General features: G+C 36.6%; 1 protein-coding gene across 5 annotated transcripts in view; it reads left to right on the forward strand.

The window, feature by feature from the left end:
* USP47 (ubiquitin specific peptidase 47) overlaps positions 1–17,954 on the forward strand; it is a 58,921-nt gene extending 40,967 nt beyond the window's left edge. For all 5 annotated transcript variants that reach the window (XM_052811816.1, XM_052811818.1, XM_052811817.1 and 2 more), the window contains 13 exons: positions 476–580; positions 1,601–1,808; positions 2,234–2,349; positions 3,401–3,520; positions 4,844–5,621; positions 7,453–7,628; positions 7,815–7,895; positions 8,969–9,084; positions 10,493–10,611; positions 12,979–13,109; positions 15,255–15,302; positions 15,393–15,523; positions 16,540–17,954. In XM_052811816.1, the coding sequence (XP_052667776.1) occupies positions 476–580; positions 1,601–1,808; positions 2,234–2,349; positions 3,401–3,520; positions 4,844–5,621; positions 7,453–7,628; positions 7,815–7,895; positions 8,969–9,084; positions 10,493–10,611; positions 12,979–13,109; positions 15,255–15,302; positions 15,393–15,523; positions 16,540–16,714 (2,304 nt within the window). In that variant the 3' untranslated portion in view covers positions 16,715–17,954. The remainder of the gene's footprint in view (positions 1–475; positions 581–1,600; positions 1,809–2,233; positions 2,350–3,400; positions 3,521–4,843; positions 5,622–7,452; positions 7,629–7,814; positions 7,896–8,968; positions 9,085–10,492; positions 10,612–12,978; positions 13,110–15,254; positions 15,303–15,392; positions 15,524–16,539) is intronic.
* The last annotated feature ends 405 nt before the right edge of the window (positions 17,955–18,359 follow it).

The following is an 18,359-nucleotide window of genomic DNA, read 5'->3' on the forward strand; positions in this document are numbered from 1 at the left end:
TAGATTCAATAGTAACAAACAAAATATTTCGTTTATGACTTACAAGCATGACAGTCAGCTGGTCTACCTGCAAATCAAGTGATTGTTTTATTAGAAGGTTCTCTATGGTTGTGAAATATGTAACTGTATGTGAAAAAGGAATGTCACATTCATCATTCCTATGTGCATCTTGTTTTGGAGGATTTGCACACTGCCTACAGTTTAAAGATGTTCTGGTTATAGACGTTGTACCCTAGCTTGCAAAAAGATGTAAACACACGTACATACACAGTAGTGCTATCTACTTTGTCTTTGACGTTTTCTATCTGCAGTTGTGTAACCAGCTGAAAGGAAACTGTCCTGTAGCTGAAGTAGAGCTAAGGATATACTTTGTATTAGATTGTTTGAATATAGGGTTGTAAATGTAAATGTACTTGAATGTGAAAGGTATTTGCACATACCTTCATGATGATTTTTTTCTTTTTGTATTTCATAGATTAAATTGTTCTGCATGCATCCTACAAAACAAATAATGATGGAGAACAAATTAGAGGTTCATAAGGACAGGACACTGAAGGAAGCTGTGGAAATAGCTTACAAGGTATGCTATGCATAACAGAATAGTTTAACTGCTAGATATAACTTCTGCTGTTGTGTATCTTCAGTTTTTAAATTTATAATGCTGTGAGAGTGTTTGTGGGGGGTTGGCTGTGGGTTTTTTTGTTGTGGGTTGTTTTTTGGGGGTTGGTTTGGGGTTTTGAGGGGGGGAGCATTAAGAGATGTTCTAGTTGGGGATTATTGACTGAGTTTTCTGTTAGTAGTCATCAGAGGATTTCCGACTGGAATGATACTGCCTTTTAAAAGGGCAGGCTATATGATTTTACATACACTTATTTTAAAATCAGATAGTGAGAGCTGCTGTTAGACTCAACATAGCCTCAGAAAGTTGAAAGGATTCTGAATGCTTATATTTGTATTGCAGTAAAAGTGTTGCATTAGGTATGTAATAAGAGAATTCTGTCAAGAAACTTCCTGCATAGCTAATGCAATAACATCAGTGGGCACCAAAGCATCTGTTGATCTTTGCCTTCCACAAACAGGTAGAAGTTGAAGACGTCTATTCTTGCTTACCTACTTGTACTCTTTGGTTCTTGCCATATGTGTCTTTGGCTGGGAGAGTACAAGCAAGGCAGTTACAGATTTGGAATGTGTTAACGTTTCCTTGAGATGCATGGAATATAATTAGTGGTTATGACTTCCTCAGGCTTCTAAGATGCCATTTGGTATAACTGATAGGCAATGTATTCCTCTTAATATACTTCCAGGATCTGACTTCATGTGCTTATATATATACTTTTCAAACTTCCCTCTTCTCTGCATTTTGATGCAGGCTTCTTTTTTGATTTTGAAAGCCATGCATATATATTGTACGTGTGTGTGTCTATATAATATATATTATGTATTCGTATGTTTTCTCTAAAACCAAATTGAAATTTGTGCATTCAAAGGATTCCTGGATGTACATGTACTGAGATACTTCTAGCTTACAGGGGAAAAACTAAACTCACAAATAGACCATTATTAAATGTTTTGGGGTTTTTTTTGTGTGTGCATGATTTAGCTAATGGATTTAGAAGAGGCTGTTCCTTTTGATTGTTGTCGTCTTGTCAAATACGATGAGTTTCATGACTACTTGGAACGATCTTACGAAGGAGAAGAGGATACGCCAATGGGTTTATTACTTGGAGGTGTCAAATCAACATACATGTTTGACTTACTGTTGGAAACAAGACGACCTGACCAAATTTTCCAGTGCTATAAACCTGGTGGTAAGACACGTACTTACATATAGACAAGGATAGACTAAAATCATATATTGCATGATGACATGAAAATAAAAATTGTAAAACATGGAACTTCATTATGCTGTGTGAAAGAAGAAAAACTTTGTTGTACTAAATTTTATGAAGTCAATACTCAGAACTACATAGTGTGCTGTGTTGCCAGCTTCTTTCTAATTGAAACCGTTCTAAGGTATACTAAAATTTGTCAAACTGGAATATTTTTGCCTCTGGCATTAAAATTAATCTGGAAATGAAATTTTTAATTTGGACCACTTTTCAAATTCATTACTGTTTGCATGTATTTATGCAACCCCTTAATCAGTACATCAGACAAGCGTATGTGTGTTTTCTTTGCCTGTTGAATTCTCTCTTATATGTGGTTTTGTTTTCTTTTTTTCTCTTCCCTACAGAGGTCATGGTAAAGGTTCATGTAGTTGACCTAAAGACTGAATCTGTTGCTCCTCCAATAAGTGTACGAGCTTATTTGAATCAAACAGTTTCAGAATTTAAACAGCTAATTTCAAAGGTAACTTACAGTCATTAAGGACTTGTATTACAGAGTTTTTATTCATTCTGACTGTGAAAATGTGTCGTAGTTTAAATACATAAAATGAGAACCAGCACCTTTTGCACTTCATACTGTGAGTCATGACCAGTAGGGTTAGGATAGTTGTTACAATTGAGCTTGTCTATCTGCTCACTGCTGCTAAAAGCAGCAATTTGCTTCATGCTTCCATCGAGAGTTCTACCTTGGTTTTTGCACAAGCTTAGCCACTGTCTGGCCATATTGCTTACTAGCTTACCAGATAATAAGTTTTTAGGGGAAACCAAAGAGTTGGGTTCATGTTCTTCTGGGTTAGTAACTTGAACCACCTCACTGAGTATCCAGTCAGTTACTGGATACCATACAAATGAATCAACATTTAACTTCCCCCATTGGCTTCAGTAACTGAAATTTAACATCCAAAACTGTCCACATTTTCCCTACAAACCCTCCTTTTCATCCCGGCAGATGCTTGTTACTAAGGTGCAGATCGTTTCTTACATGGTCTTAAACCATGGGATGTTACTGCTTCCATTGAATGGGAAGACAGACATCTTACTCGGTCAGTTCTGTGTAAAAATAGTTCAGTGGTTGGTGTAACTTCATAATATTTGTTATGAAACATGATTTCAGTAATTTTAATTCAGTCTAATTAAGAATTAAGGGAACAGTGTGCAAAACCTGATGCTTGAGAAAATTTTTTATTTTCAGTTGGTTCATACCCTAAATAGTAAGACCAATTCCTTATATTACCGGTCATTAACAATTTGCCAGTTCTCTGCAAAGCCAAGCCATTTTAGTGTACTGACCTTTTGGGAAAACTAACATTTGCTGTATATCAAAGGATGGAGGAAAGGAACTGGGACTGAACAGGTTTGGGAGGTTTTCCCCCACGTTGTCTTCTGCAATTTATAAGTCAATAAACAAACCTTCTCCTTTCCCTATGAATAATTTCAAAAAATGAAATACTTGTTCCAGTATTTGAAGTTACGTGTAATGTGCATGTTACCTTACTGTCAATGTTTTATTTTAGGCTACACACCTGCCTGCTGAAACAATGCGGGTAGTATTAGAACGTTGCTACAATGACTTGCGTCTTCTGAATGTTTCCAGCAAAACACTGAAAGCTGAAGGCTTTTTTAGAAGCAACAAGGTACATGCTCTGGTTTTTAAATTGTTCATTTCATGTATTTGTAGAGTTCACTGTTGTGTTGTAAAAGGTATGGGTATCTATATAGAATTTATAATGGATAACTGTCATGTATTTCACTGTGTACTGTGTGGGGTTTTTTAACCAGCAAATATTGTGCTGTTGATGAATACTATAGGCTATATATGAAACCAAGTGTACATATCAAGTTAGAGCAGATTCAGAATCAGACATCTGGTTGATACTCTGTGGTTCAAACGATGGTGAGGTTAACAACCTTATGATGAAGATTTTTAAAAGTCAGCCCTTCTTAGGGAGCAAAGGTTGGCACGGTACTATGAAACCTGCCTAATTTGTTTTCTAAACCTTCTGAACAGCTGTGCCTGTTCTCAGTATTAAAGTTCCTAAGAAACAAATGTCAAAACTAAGAGCAAGTTTTTCATGGGTTTGTCTTAAATTCAGTAATTTTTACTATGCAAATTACCCCTGGCCAAATTTATATTATTTTTCCAAAAAGACTTATGATAAATATTTCCAATAATAGTTGTGAAATGCATTCAGAAAAAGAGTAACTTGTTATTTATTTAAGTACTATCTGTAGCATTGCCCTTTTTACTACAGTAGTAATAGCACATCTTTCAGCACATTTTGCACATCCTCTGTATCTGAAATTTAAGCTCAAGAACACACTGTCCTCGATGAAGAAAGATTAGCGAAGGCTTTGATTGCTTATAGCTGAGCAAAACAATGGCATTGACTTGTTACTCAGTTACTTCAAGGCCTTTGGCATTCACATTGTCACTACAACACAGTGGCCTTTGACAAAGGGAGAAGAGAAACTTGTTCCCTTGTGTTCCAATTTGTGCTATTGCTTACCCGTGTCTACATTTAAAGATTTCTTATTTATAGTGCTATACTAGAAAATAAAGACAGACTGCCAACTGTAGTTGTGGGGCTCATTACTACCATAACTAGTGTTACTGTACAGGTGAAGGGTACGCATGAAGTGATACATAAATATGCGTTTGAACATAAAAGTATTTACTGCAGCTCGTCAGTCTGGTTACAGTTCACTCTGATCTTAACATGATTATGAAAATAAGGAAAAGTGAAATCATTATTAAACTATCTTTTTCTAAACATGTATATTTTTCTATCTTTTTCTAAACATCTTTTAGTCTCTTTCTAAACACGTATCTTATTTTTTTTTATAAAAGGTGATGTTTCTTAGTGACGTAATTTCTAATGTGTGCTCAATCCTGTTTGCTATTTTTACTTTTATTTAAAATAACACTACATGATAAAACACTGTTATTTTATGTTCAGGTATTTATTGAAAGCTCAGAGTCTTTAGATCGTCATGTGGCGTATACAGATTCTCATTTATGGAAACTTTTGGATCGTCATGCAAATACAATCAGACTATATGTTTCATTACCAGAGCAATCACCTGGATCGCAATTTAGACGAGCGGTTTATCAGAAGTCTAGTGGAGATTCGGGCAACTTGGATGAAGCCTGTGAAAGAGTAAAAGGATCTGTAGGTAATATGAAATCTGTAGAGGCAATCCTGGAAGAAAGCACTGAAAAGCTTAAAAGCTTGTCCCTACAGCAGCAGCAGGAGGGGGATAATGGAGACAGCAGCAAAAGCACAGAAGCCAGTGATTTTGAAAACATTGAATCACCTTTAAATGAAGTAGACTCTTCAGCATCAGCAGAAAACAGAGAACTTGAAAACCAAATTCAGATTTCCGATCCAGAAAATCTCCAGTCCGAGGAACGGTCAGATTCAGATGTAAATAACGACAGGAGTACAAGTTCAGTGGACAGTGATATCCTCAGCTCCAGTCATAGCAGTGATACTTTATGCAACGTGGACAATGCCCCACTTCCCTTGGCTAATGGACTTGATTCTCATAGTATCACAAGTAGTAGGCGATCAAAAGCAAATCAGGGGAAGAAAGAAACCTGGGACACAGCAGAAGAAGATTCTGGAACAGATAGTGAATATGATGAAAGTGGCAAGAGCAGAGGAGAAGCACAATATATGTACTTTAAGTCAGAACCCTACACTGCAGATGAAGGTTCAGGAGAAGGGCAAAAATGTATGTATTCTTTTTTTAAGTGCCTTAAAATAATACTTCTTTTATTACTATTTAATTCATATGGTGTGTTAAAAAGTCTAATGACAGTATTGAAAAACTTGATTGATTATATGTCAAATTAAAGCTAACGAAAGTACAAAGATGGAACATGGTGTCATGTTCAGCAAAAATCTAGGCTAATTTTGATCTTGTAATAAGTGATTACAGATTTGAACAGTGTCTTGCTTTTTGGTTTTTAAGAAAATAAAAAGCTACCTCTGATACATCCGTTTCCTTATATCGAAAGTGTTTTCTGGAGAGTAAGCTGACTTGTCTTCCAGTGAAAGGAAAACAGTTGCATCTGCTGCTGATGATTCACCTGTTCCAGAATGCAGTTATTTACTGTGGTTCTCAGAGCAATAATTCTGTTGACGTTTAGATTAACAAGCCTGAAAACTCCTAGCCATTTGACTGTAAAGAAAACTCAAACATACTTGATATTGATCATTTAATTCAGTAGACTTGCTTTTCATGGACTGAAGTACAACAGGTACAATGAAGTGTATGGCTGACATGAAAATGTCTGAACATGTTCAGTGTAAAAGCCTAAGGTAGTGTATTAATTGTCAGAAAGATAAATCATTTAAACAATGCTCAGTAGCTGCGTATGTTTTATAACTAACAGAAGAATACTTAAAGAATAGCAGGATATAAGATAAATATTTTGAAAGGCAAAGGTTTTCCTGTCAATCAGAAATCCTAATGTAATAATAATAGATAAAGACTAAAATAAAACTTTTTTGCTGATTTTTTTTTTTGTTTGTTTGTTTTGTTTTGTGAGCAAATGTTTTCATTTTTAAAACCACAGAGAAGTTTAATTGCAGCTACTAAAGTTTTAATAAAATTACTCCTTTAGCCTGGAAGGATCTTTGTTTGGGACTAACCTTGAGCTACTTTAATTTCCCCCCCCCCCTTTTTTTTTTTTCGTAGAATTAGTTAGATGCAGGCATTATTATTTGTTTACAGTAATTTTGATGCTTTCATCATATGCTGTATAAAAGATTATTCTGCGGGGAAGCTTTTATGTATTTTTAGTATGACAATATGAATGGGTTTATAATTCAGATAATTTATTTGTTCACTTAAATATTCTGAATAGCAATTTTTTTAATTCTAATGAGTCATGACACAATATAATCATACTGCAGTTTGTAGTGTAGTCCAAATTGCATATATTAAGAAACACAATTTCTAAAGACAAACTATTCACTTTATTTTGCAGAATTTCACATTACTACAGTGGCTTTTCCTTGATTACAAAATTATTCCATGAAAAATTCTCTTAATCTATACTTGATCTTGCCGTGTGATATCCTGTGGCCTTCCAGAACACAGAGTTAACCAACTTTTTACTCCTGAAAGCCAGGAGAAAAAAAAGGTTTGGCGGCATGTGCATGGCTAGCCCCAACTCAGAAGCACTTCTGTCTCTGCCTTGAGGCAGGAGAAACCTGTAGGGGGATTATCTGCAAACCCTCCAACTGATTCTATTTGTTGTCTTACTGAATGGAGAAGACTACTTTGCTTCACTACTTCACTGATTGCAAAATAGGGCAGTTTGGAACTGCTATGTCTTCCAGGAGTATCTACCCATAAACACTTCAAATACAGCAAAGCTTTTAAAGGTTACAGTAACACCCACAGATAAAATGTAAATGTGGCCATTAACTATAATTCTGACTTTGCAGTACTGTTTTGCTGCAAGTGATAACTGAATATATGGAAATAATACACTAGAGTGCTTTTTTTTGGTAGTGTGGTGTTTCATGCTGGTTTTATCTTTATTTTTGCTTAGGGCTGATGGTGCATGTTGATAAAAGAATTACACTGTCGGCCTTCAAGCAACATTTGGAGCCTTTTGTTGGAGTTCCATCTTCTCACTTCAAAGTCTTTAGAGTCTACGCCAGCAATCAAGAGTTTGAGAGTGTTCGGCTGAATGAGACACTTTCGTCATTTTCTGACGACAATAAGGTTATTCAGAAGTTATTTTGAATCATTAAAAAATATACTGGTACAATATAGACAAACTTAAGAACATAATTTACAACTTCTTGTTAACTTGCCAGGTGAAATCATTACATTGGTCTTGGTAGGGTATTACAAAATGTAATTTTGATTTTGATATCAGTTCTAAGAGATACTCCTTTTGCCTTCTAGATAACTATTAGACTTGGGAGAGCCCTTAAGAAGGGTGAATACAGAGTCAAAGTCTATCAACTTTTGGTAAATGAGCCAGAGGTAAGGTGTTGAATATTTCAAGATTGATTAATGAAAATATTAATATGTGCCTTGACCAAGATTTTTCTCTGAAATCTTGGGGGAAAAAGAAAGTCCCCTTTTTCTCTGCATTTTCCTGCAAGTTCTTCTGGATTTAGAAAGGGTACTTGAGATTATTTCTGTTTATGCTGTTCCAAGTATGCAATTGGAATGTCATCTGCAGTATCTTTCAAGTGTCTCTATTTCTGCAGTGTAAATGGAGGACAAAGGAAAATAATTTCTTCTTTGTTTTCCTTAAATGTACAAAAGTCATGTAGAATTCTTTCTAAATAAGAAACTGGTTTTGCTCATGGTTGCAGTTTTCAGTAATGTTGTACTGATATAATTTGTCTGCATTTGCACTGCAGACAGTGCTTATCAGAATGGTTAGCTGGATAATAGTCCTCTCTGCATAAGACAAGCCTGAAACAAAAATGTTGTTCTGGCAATAACACAGCTCACTTGCTTGTTAACATCTTTTGGGACATGAGAAGTATAAAAGTGATTTCAGTATATAGGTTGCAGTCTTTAAAAGTTGACTTTGTATGCACCTTAATTTCTGATTTTATTTTTTGGACCAAACTGCAGAATAAATATTAATAATGGATAAGCATAAGAGACTGAAGCTGAACCGATAAAGTAGGGAATAAGATAAATTTAAAAGTAACTTCCAGTCACGGAGTTCTGGTCTGTCTGACCAATGAAAGCCAAGAAAGGGGCATTTTTATTATCATATGGCTTATTTAATTGAAAAGCTCTTTTCAAATTGTTTAGAATGTTAATATAATGGTAGCAATTAGTAATACAGACAAAAGACACTATTTCTGCAGTGGCATGCATTCAGAGTGTTTGAATGACCTGTCAAAGGGCTGCTGCTACACAAAATTAGTTAAACCTAATTTTAATCAATTCATTGCCGACCTTGTTTATGAAAAGCATTCTAATGGTCATTTTGCTAGGTGGATGGGACTGGTCACAAAACATGAACAGGAGGCAAATCTACTTTTTTCTGTTAAAAAAATTTGTCTTTAATCACTTTCTATTTATGTTCACAGCCATGCAAGTTTCTTCTAGATGCAGTTTTTGCTAAAGGAATGACTGTCCGACAGTCAAAAGAGGAGCTGCTTCCTCAGCTTCGAGAACAATGTGGCCTAGACTTGACAATTGACAGGTAAAGAGACTGCAATCCATTGAAGTTACCTGATGAAATATTACTTTAAAATGTGGGTTGGTTTGGGGGTTTTTTTGGTTTGGGGGGGGATGTTTAAATACTTGTGGAGAAAGGAATTTATGAACAGAGCAGAAATAAGTTACTGTGGTCTTTGAATCAGATTGTGAATTCAAACATTAATTTAGCAATTCTTGGCTTTCGTGTCACATAGAATGACATAGCGAATAATATTTACATAGAATTGCCTGTGTGCAACACGTCAACAGGTTTAGTTCTGAGAAGTTTTATTTTCTTTAAGGATACTTTTCTTCAGAAAGGAGAGCATTAAGTAAATCAGTTCACAAAAAAAGCCACCTTCTCTCTAGATGCAGGACCAGTGTAGATCACTGGAGCAAACTGCCTCGTGCACTATCACAGCGTGTGTGTACAGCACCGATCCAGTACCGTCTTCCCTTTACCCGTAATCGGTTATCTCATCAAGGCTGAACTCTCTTTGGGGCCTTGATTTCGCATACTCTCTACTGTTGGTTACAAGTGATGTGGTTTTTTACTGTGGAATAGCTGAAGCTCTGTATTCACTGGAATTAAGAAAAACCTGTAAGGTGTGGCAAACAAGCTGGTGGGGCCTTGACATATGCCTGAAATCAGGCTGGAGCAAAACATTGGAAGACAACTGTTGGCCCTTTCCTGTTAAGTAAAGGAGTAGAAACCTAGATTTGGACCATGTTTTTCTCCTTTCCTCACCATGACTGGGCCAAAGGATTTTTGGCTGCCATGCTTGGGTTGTCTAGTGCCCTATAACTGTGGGGCACATCACAAAATTTATGCCTGTTTTTGTGTGTGGAGAAACCACTACAATTAAAGTTTTGTACTCATGTTTAATCTCATTTTAGTTGTTTATACCTTTATTTATCTCCATATCTAAATAAAAGCTCATGCTTTTGTATTGTGACCCAATTGATGCAGTAGAACTAAGTACATAAATCAGACACCAAGCCTTCTCTAATCTTCCACCTCTCCCCTTCTTCCCCAGTTCCCGCTCAAAAAAAACAAAAAGAGAGGAGCAGCAAAATTGCATCAGAAGTGTTTGGGAGTATTCTGTTTTCTCATCCTAAATAGGAAACTGTTTTCTTCCTCTAAATCCCTATACATTTCTTGAACTGAACAAGAACAACACAGGCTTGTTTTCCTTGTGTTTATGAATGATACAGCACTAAGAGCCAGTAGTGATACCTTGCTGTTAGGACTATTTCAGAATGTTAAAATCATTCCTGATAAACCTAACCAAACCTCGCATAAATGAGTTGTATTTCAGTTTTGTCAGAAAATACTCAGTTTTGATCTCTGGCAGTGGTAAGTGTTTATGAGCAGATAAAAACTCAGTGTTTTCTTCGTGATGTATTTACAGGTTTCGCCTACGAAAGAAAACCTGGAAGAACCCAGGCACTGTGTTTCTGGATTATCATATCTATGAAGAAGATATCAATATTTCAAGCAATTGGGAGGTCTTCTTAGAAATACTTGATGGTAATGATATAGCGTCAAGAGAAAGTAAAGATAATGTTAGAGATTTTTTTTTTCCTTGGAGAACATTGGAAAATGTACTTTCTCTTTTTTCCTTTTTTTACAGACTATTACTGACATTTTAATAGCATTTTATTAGAAAAAATTAAAAATAATAAAAGCTCTGCATGAAGCTAGAGGGGGATTGTGCAAGTGCAGATTTCTTGTGGCTGCGATGTGCTAAAGGTCTAATAGCAGCATGGTTTTGTAGGTTCACTGGAAGCTTTTGGACATACTAGCAGCTTTTTGAATGTGTATGCTTTCATTGTACATAAAAACCATAGGAATGCCTGTATGTTACGCTTTTATTTGTGTGTAATTTTTGGACTAGTATTGGTGACGTTTGTAGTTAGCTGAAGTGTGTGTGTGTGTATATACACCTAATACATACATAATTTGTTTTTAAAGTCGGCACAGCTGTTCAATCATTTAGTAGTTTTCAGACAGGAGTGAAAAAACACTCACCTTTTGTCATGAAGTGCTAAATTTTTGAACAGACCCTGTTCATCAAAACAACTTTGGAATCAAATATTAGAGAGCAGATTGTTAAATACCATTAAAAATATGTCATTTCTTAAGCTATCCTTTGCATATACACTTAAAATTTTGATTCTGAATGCAAAAGCATAATTTAAGGGGAAAAAGTAGGCCATGCTGTTTTTCCTTTAGATTAATAGATATTGCTGTTAATGGATAAATGAAGAATGTGTATTCCATTCATTCGGGAACTTTATTCACAGGCATACCTGGCTTAAGGAGTCTCATTTAGCTGTTACTCCAGTATTTTGGCAGCTGTGTTTGATCCTGGTATTTTCAATTTTTAACAGAATTGTGCCAATGCAAGTACCAAAATTTGAAATAAACCTGGGAGGTTCAGGAGGCCCGTGGATTCCTATAGACACATGTATCAGCTCACACTTCGGTTAAAACTTTACAGTTTTAAATATTTTTGGATTAGTTTTAGATTAATTGCTGTACTCTTTCTGTAGTGAGTAGGTCTTGGATATACTACTTTTTAGACCACTGCAGCCCACCTGGTTCACACACACACCATATTATAGACTACAGGGCTTCCACGTATTCTGTAATATTTTGTATAACTGTCTAGCTCTGACCAAAAGGTGCTGCTTTAATCCAACTGTAGAAGGTGCAGCTAGATCCCACTGTATTCTGTGAAAATTAAGTTGTATGTACCTGCTGCTACCACAGAGGTTGTTGAATGAACGTAAAGGCAACTACTTTAAGTCAGGGTTTGTAAGGCCTTCCACCATCACTGTTGCTTTCATCTTGTTCTTCAGCTAAGCACTGAAGACGTTAGGAAAGTAAATAATGCAACTTAGAATAACTTACAGTTAAGTTTCTTAGCATAGCAGCTTTACATCACACTGTTGCAGACATATTTAAGTTAGTTATTCTCTGGTTCTGAAGAGAATTTATGTAATTGCTTCAGACTTGAAATAAATACAAGAAGCATTAGGTGGCTGTATCTTCATTTTGAAAAATAGGTTAGTGTTGAAAGGTGGCACAAATGTAGTCATAGGCAAGACTGTAGAAGGTATTTAGGGACAAACAGTGGTGGTTTCATGCAAAACAAGCATGTAACGGTAGACATAAATGTTTAAGCCACAAGTTCTGTGTGCTGAATTACAAAATTATAGACTGATTTAAAATAAAAATAAAATCAGCCCTTTGATATCACTTCTGTTTATCTGATTGTAACATTAACAGTATTACCCTGTCAACAAGAGAAAGCTCTGTTACCTGAAACTGATACAAAAAAGCTGGAGGCAGTACATACTAGAACTCTTTGTGGTAGGTATAAAGCAGGCTTTAATAAAAAGTGTGTATTTAGTGTGTGAAATCTAGAAGTCAAATGTGGAAAGCTTATTTTGGTAAAGAAAGTGAAGTGCATTAATAAATATCAGACTGCTGAGGAAGGCCTCATGCAAATGCAAGATCTGGAGGCCAGCCTCTGATTAGGTGGATAGATAGTGTGTGTATAACCAAGTTGGGTATGATGGAAAAATGCACCCAAAATAAGAATAAATGGCATGGCTTTTAAGAGATGCTGCCTATGAAAAATTCCTTCAAAGGAGTTGATAACAAAGAAAAGTTCAACTAAGTCCTAGTCCCTCCCTGCCCCGCCCCCCTGCCTTTTTTTTTTTTTTTTTTTTTTTTGTGGACTACTTACAGCACACTTACTGGGTTAGTTTGTGTATGTATATGTAGTGCAGCCTTCTGTATTTGAGTATGCTTATGCTATGGAAAACCGCTAATTTTAAATAGGATGTTTTGTGATGTTAATATAAGAAATTTCTCTTTCTCTCCTAGGAGTAGAAAAGATGAAATCCATGTCACAACTTGCTGTTTTATCGAGACGATGGAGGCCATCAGAGATGAAACTAGATTCTTTCCAGGAAGTAGTACTAGAAAGCAGCAGTGTTGAAGAATTAAGAGAGAAGGTAAAATGTGTAACGCGATGCAAGTTTCTTGTGGTATCATAGAGCCTTATTTATGTCCTTACTGGGGAAGCACAGATGTCATACCTTCAAAAATCTTGTTGCATGGTGATTATTTTTTTTTCCCAGGAACTGAGAACCTGTCCCATCCTGTTACCAAAGCCATATGAATTATCAGCTTTACTTCTAAGTTTCATATAATGGCCTGATATCAAAGTATTCAGGTCAATGCCTGAAAAAAAAAAAAAAAAAAAAAAAAAAAAAAAAACACCAAACCAAAAAAACATGGCCATATCTTGAAGTTTAAGCAGCACAATATTATCTGTGTCCCTTATCCTTGAAAAACACATGTGAAAGAAAAGCTAAAGTATTGTCACTTTAGTTTTTTAAGCTATTATTTTGGCATTCCAAAATACCAAACCTTTCAGCCTCTTCATACTTGAATTTGAGAGCTGTTGCTCAGGGACAGTGTAACTGTACCAAGTAATTGAACTATATTTTGGTTGGAAAGAAATATGGCTTTGGTATCTTTTTATCTATAAGGCCAGAACCCTCGAACAGATAAGCACGCGTGTGCCATCCTAGCAGAAATCTAGAGTAGATGTCTCGTATTGAGACTATTTTATTAATCCAGTATATCACAGGGTTCCGCTCTTGGAGAAATAGTTAGTTATATGTGGCAATACCCAGATGTAAGAAGGCCACTTTGGATGTTGAGGCCAGCAAAAATCCTAGTATCAGTGAAGTCTGCCAAAGTATTACCTTACTAAAACACTTGGCATTTGTACGTTAGGGGTTAGTTCATAGGCTGGAAAGAGGAACGTTGTTCAGCTACCATAGAATGCAACAGCCTTGGATTTGTGTCTGTACACAGATTAAGCTATGGACTGGCTTCTTGTATTCTTCAGGTAGAAATAGTTATGACTACAGGTTCTTGCATGCAGTCTTCAAGATTGCGTCTTCGCTTGTATCTGAAGAAAGAGTTGACTGCTCTTGGCTTTTTGTCTTAAGAATTGATGTGCAGGGAGCAATTTCAGCAGCACTCTCTCTGAGAGGCCTTAGTCTTTTTACTCCCACCAGTAATGAGAGAAATTTGACAGATCTGTAGTAATAGATGTGTTCAGCCAGCTCGCCTCTTTCAGACAAATTTTATTAGCAGAGTGTAGGGCTAATACATTTCAGAATTTGTCTGGCTTTTGTCAGTATTGTTTATTTATCCTAGTTTCCTAAGGAAATGGGGGTTAGAAAGTTACACTGGCTGTTAGTCTTTTTCTCACCATGACTTTAATTTAAATGTATGTTTTAATGGCAGATTTGAAAGAGGCAAGAATTTTAGAGAGGAAAGCTCTTCAAGTTTTGGGAAAATAAGCAGCCAGAGATAAACACAAATCAAAGTTAGTGTCTGCATTGCCGTGGAGACGAGACTGCAGCCTGCACTTGAGTTAAGGGCGAGGCAGTGATGAACCTGTCCGTGAGACTGCTCAGTGGAGGAAGAGCACCACCAGGGCTGTGCCAGGGACAGCCGGGTGACCCTGTGATGGGTGCTAGGACTGGGCAGCAGCAGCAGGGGACAGGGGATGGATGATGCACTCTGTGTGCTGGGGAGGTGCACGGCAGGGGCAGTTGCAAGGGGGAAGAGCAGCCAGTGGTGCTTGTTGGGGAACTGTGGAGTTGTTATGGTAGGAAGTGCAGGTGTGTATGGAGTTGGGGTTTAGTTGTGCATATTTTATGGCTTTTCCTGCTCACAGGTTGACTGGATAATAGCTTTCATTTCATACAGGGAAACTGCTGAGGGCTAACTGATGGACCTGAAGGTTTAACGTGAGGCAGGTGGTCTCTTTGTATCTTGGAACTCGGATGTTATTAATTAATTGTTTCTATTAACTTTTTTCTGCCACCCCTTCACTGTTAAGAGAAATGTGATGAAACACCGCCACAGCCAGCATCATTTGTGACACACTAGTAACTTAGAAATGTAAAAAATTTGTACCTTGTCACTGTAATTTTGTACTAATACTTGGGATCATTGGAGGACTTTCGAATATTTTAATTGACTTCTAGATTTGGCAGGTCTATTGACTTTATGTAGATACTGCGTAATGTTGTTGTGGAATAATATTAAATCCACCATTTTTCTTCACTTTACAGCTGAGTGAAATAAGTGGAATACCCTTAGAAAACATAGAATTTGCAAAGGTAAGTAAGATTTTGTCTATTTTTACCTTTTAATGGCATGGATGTGTGATTATGAGTTATTTTATTCACTAAGTGATTGCTTCTTCTCAGGGTAGAGGAACATTTCCATGCGACATTTCTATACTAGAGATTCACCAAGACTTGGACTGGAATCCTAAAGTATCTACATTGAATGTCTGGCCTCTGTACATTTGTGATGATGGTGCAGTAATATTTTATAGGTATGTATTTTATTAGAGTATAATAAAACATGTAAAAACCTGTGTCTAAGATTTGAGGGGTGATGTAATCAACAGAAGCATAAAAAATACTCTTATGTTGTCTTAAAGGAAAGAGAGTTTAAAACATTGAGCTGAAATGTTTGTGCTCCTCAGATTCCTAAAAACCTGAATATTAATTATGTTTATTGTTTAAGAAAACAAACACTGCACCCTTTTTTACTCAATCCTCCCTGCCAAACCATTGAAAATAATGCTGAATGCAAAACTAGTTGCTATGCTTGAGTGTATATGTGGATTTAATGTCTGAAAATAGAACCATATCCCTTGTGGAGTCTGTGAGAGTCTTGCCATAGGTTTTAGAGAGCAAGGGTTCTATTTTCTGAGTTTATTTCTTCGAGAAATTAGTATGGCTCCTTTGGAAAAAAGGATGTTACGATAAAAACTTTGTTAACGTGAAAAATGTTCATCAGCTGGCAGCAGTAGCCCAAAGGCAGTATTTTGAGGACTAGGAGCTTGAATATTGTCATTTCTGCTAAACTTGGTGGGTGGGGCAATCTCATGAACACATTGCTCCTACAGTATTTTTCATAATTACATGTGAGTCTGGGGGAAACAGCTGGTTGGTAACATGCTGGCCTTGAAGAAAATAATTTGGGAGAGCAGCTGGTAGTTTCTAGTAGGGGCTGGCTGATGTGCTGCTTCCAGTTGTTGTCACTGTGACTGAATAAAGAGCAGAGTTGTAGTTGCCTATAAAGAACAGGAGTTACCAGGTAGATGGAGGAGTATAGGATTGTTTCTTGCTGCTTTCCCCTGGGTCTGCTGTCAGTTAGAATGCTGAATGTCTCTGTTAGAAAAGCAGGTTTAGGCAGATTGTTAGTTTCTGGAGAAGAAAATAATCTGTAAGGAGTATTATGCTTAGCTGTATTTTTTACTAAGTTGCTCCAAGTGAAAAAATTACAGAAATCTAATTATGGTTATTGTATTAATCTGAATTTTCACATATATTTACATTTCAGGGATAGAACTGAAGAGTTAATGGAATTAACAGATGAGCAGAGAAATGAACTGATGAAAAAAGAAAGCAGCAGACTCCAGAAAACTGGACACCGGGTAACCTACTCTCCTCGTAAAGAAAAAGCACTAAAAATTTATCTGGATGGAGCACCAAATAAAGATTTGACTCAAGACTGATACTCGCTATAGCATTTTCCCTGGGGAATTTTTTTGTTTAAAATAAAAAGGTTCACTACTACTGTGTAGTGCCATTACGGCAGGACATTCATTAGGTGTAAAGCGCTGACACCAGCACTGATTGGGCTGTGTTACCAATCAGAAGCGCAGTGCCCCATTGGGTCACTGTTTGACTTGGAATCATGTTGTGCACTATAGTCAAATGTACTGTAAAGCTAAAAGGGATGTGCAAATAAAAGATTAGAACTCAAAAGTGGGCGGGGAGGGAAACGAGTGGAAATTTTTGAGGACAGTGTGCACATAGTAGCTAGTGAAACTAGCCTCAAACAGGATACTCATAGCTTAATAATAAAAGCTGTGCAAAGGCCATGAAAGAATCCTTTTTTCTGTTTGTTTCACTGATACACGCATTACCTCATCAGAGAGTCTGAAGTAAATGTTAACACATTGGTTCTAGAAAAGCAGCAGAAAAGGGTCAAAGATGAAATGGAAGTGCTGCAAGTGTAAGATTTTAGAATATTCTTCCATAAAACAGGTAGTCTGAGAGGTGTCTGCAGAAAGCTGCCAGCAGGTGTTGGTTCATTTTGCAGAAGTGCTGTTGTAAGGTAAACTGGTTTTTAATAGGTTACGGAAGCCAATGAGCAGCTCTATTATATTGCGTTCAATGTGTAAATAAAATTTGCCCTATCCATTTAACAGAACTGCAGTTCAGCTATTTACCATGGTATTTCTTTTCACATATCAACATTCATTGTGTACATTTGGAAGTATAGTTGCCTATTTAAATTTGTATTCATTTTATGTGTGACAATGCTGGGTACTTTAGGGTTGTATTTCGCCTTGTTAATGAAGTTTTTGTTTTGTTCAGCTACTTTTTGTACGTTTTGTTTTTGAGACTATTACAAGTTTGCATCTTCTCCACCCACTGAAAGTCATTTTATTTTTCCCAGAGTTGATTCCGTAGCTGTATGTAGTCAAATACTGGGGCAACCTCTAACACCTCAACATACAAACTTGGTAGTTCAGGTTGTGGTGCAAAGACTGATGCAGTCAACATGATTTCATTGCAAAGCCTAGGAACAGCAATTTTTTGCTTTGGTCCATAAAGATCAATAGAGAACAATTCTCCGTAGTTTTTGGAAAACCACCTAATTTATAACAATCAAAAGATTTTGGTAAACTTTTTCATGCCAGATGCTGTTTACAACAATGAACATGCCAATAAAACATTTGTTCATTCTGTTGTGTTATTTTAATCATTAAATGCTGTGGTTCTTATTTGAAAAATTACGGAATTATTTCATGGAAATAGAGATTTTCCCAAGGCAATGTCAGAATTGTAAGGCTGTGTGTATATATGTGTGCATATGCACACCTCCCCCTGCCCCCTGCGTGTACACGGTATTACAGGAAGTGTTTTATAGCCTGTCTGCTGCTCCTCTTTTATTCACACCAAATTTTTCTTTGAGTTTCCTTTTCCAGAACTGAGTTCCTCACCACTGAAACTTCTAAGCCCCAGATATGTATGGCAGCCAAGTTCTGCTCCAGAGAGGAAAAAGGATTTTCTATAACTGAATGTTCAGTTCTTCCTTGCATGCTGACCCACAGCAACCTAAAAATCCTGAGGAATCTGGCAGCTTGAGAA

This window comes from Harpia harpyja, chromosome 16 (assembly GCF_026419915.1).
Source record: "Harpia harpyja isolate bHarHar1 chromosome 16, bHarHar1 primary haplotype, whole genome shotgun sequence".
NCBI lineage: Eukaryota > Metazoa > Chordata > Aves > Accipitriformes > Accipitridae > Harpia > Harpia harpyja.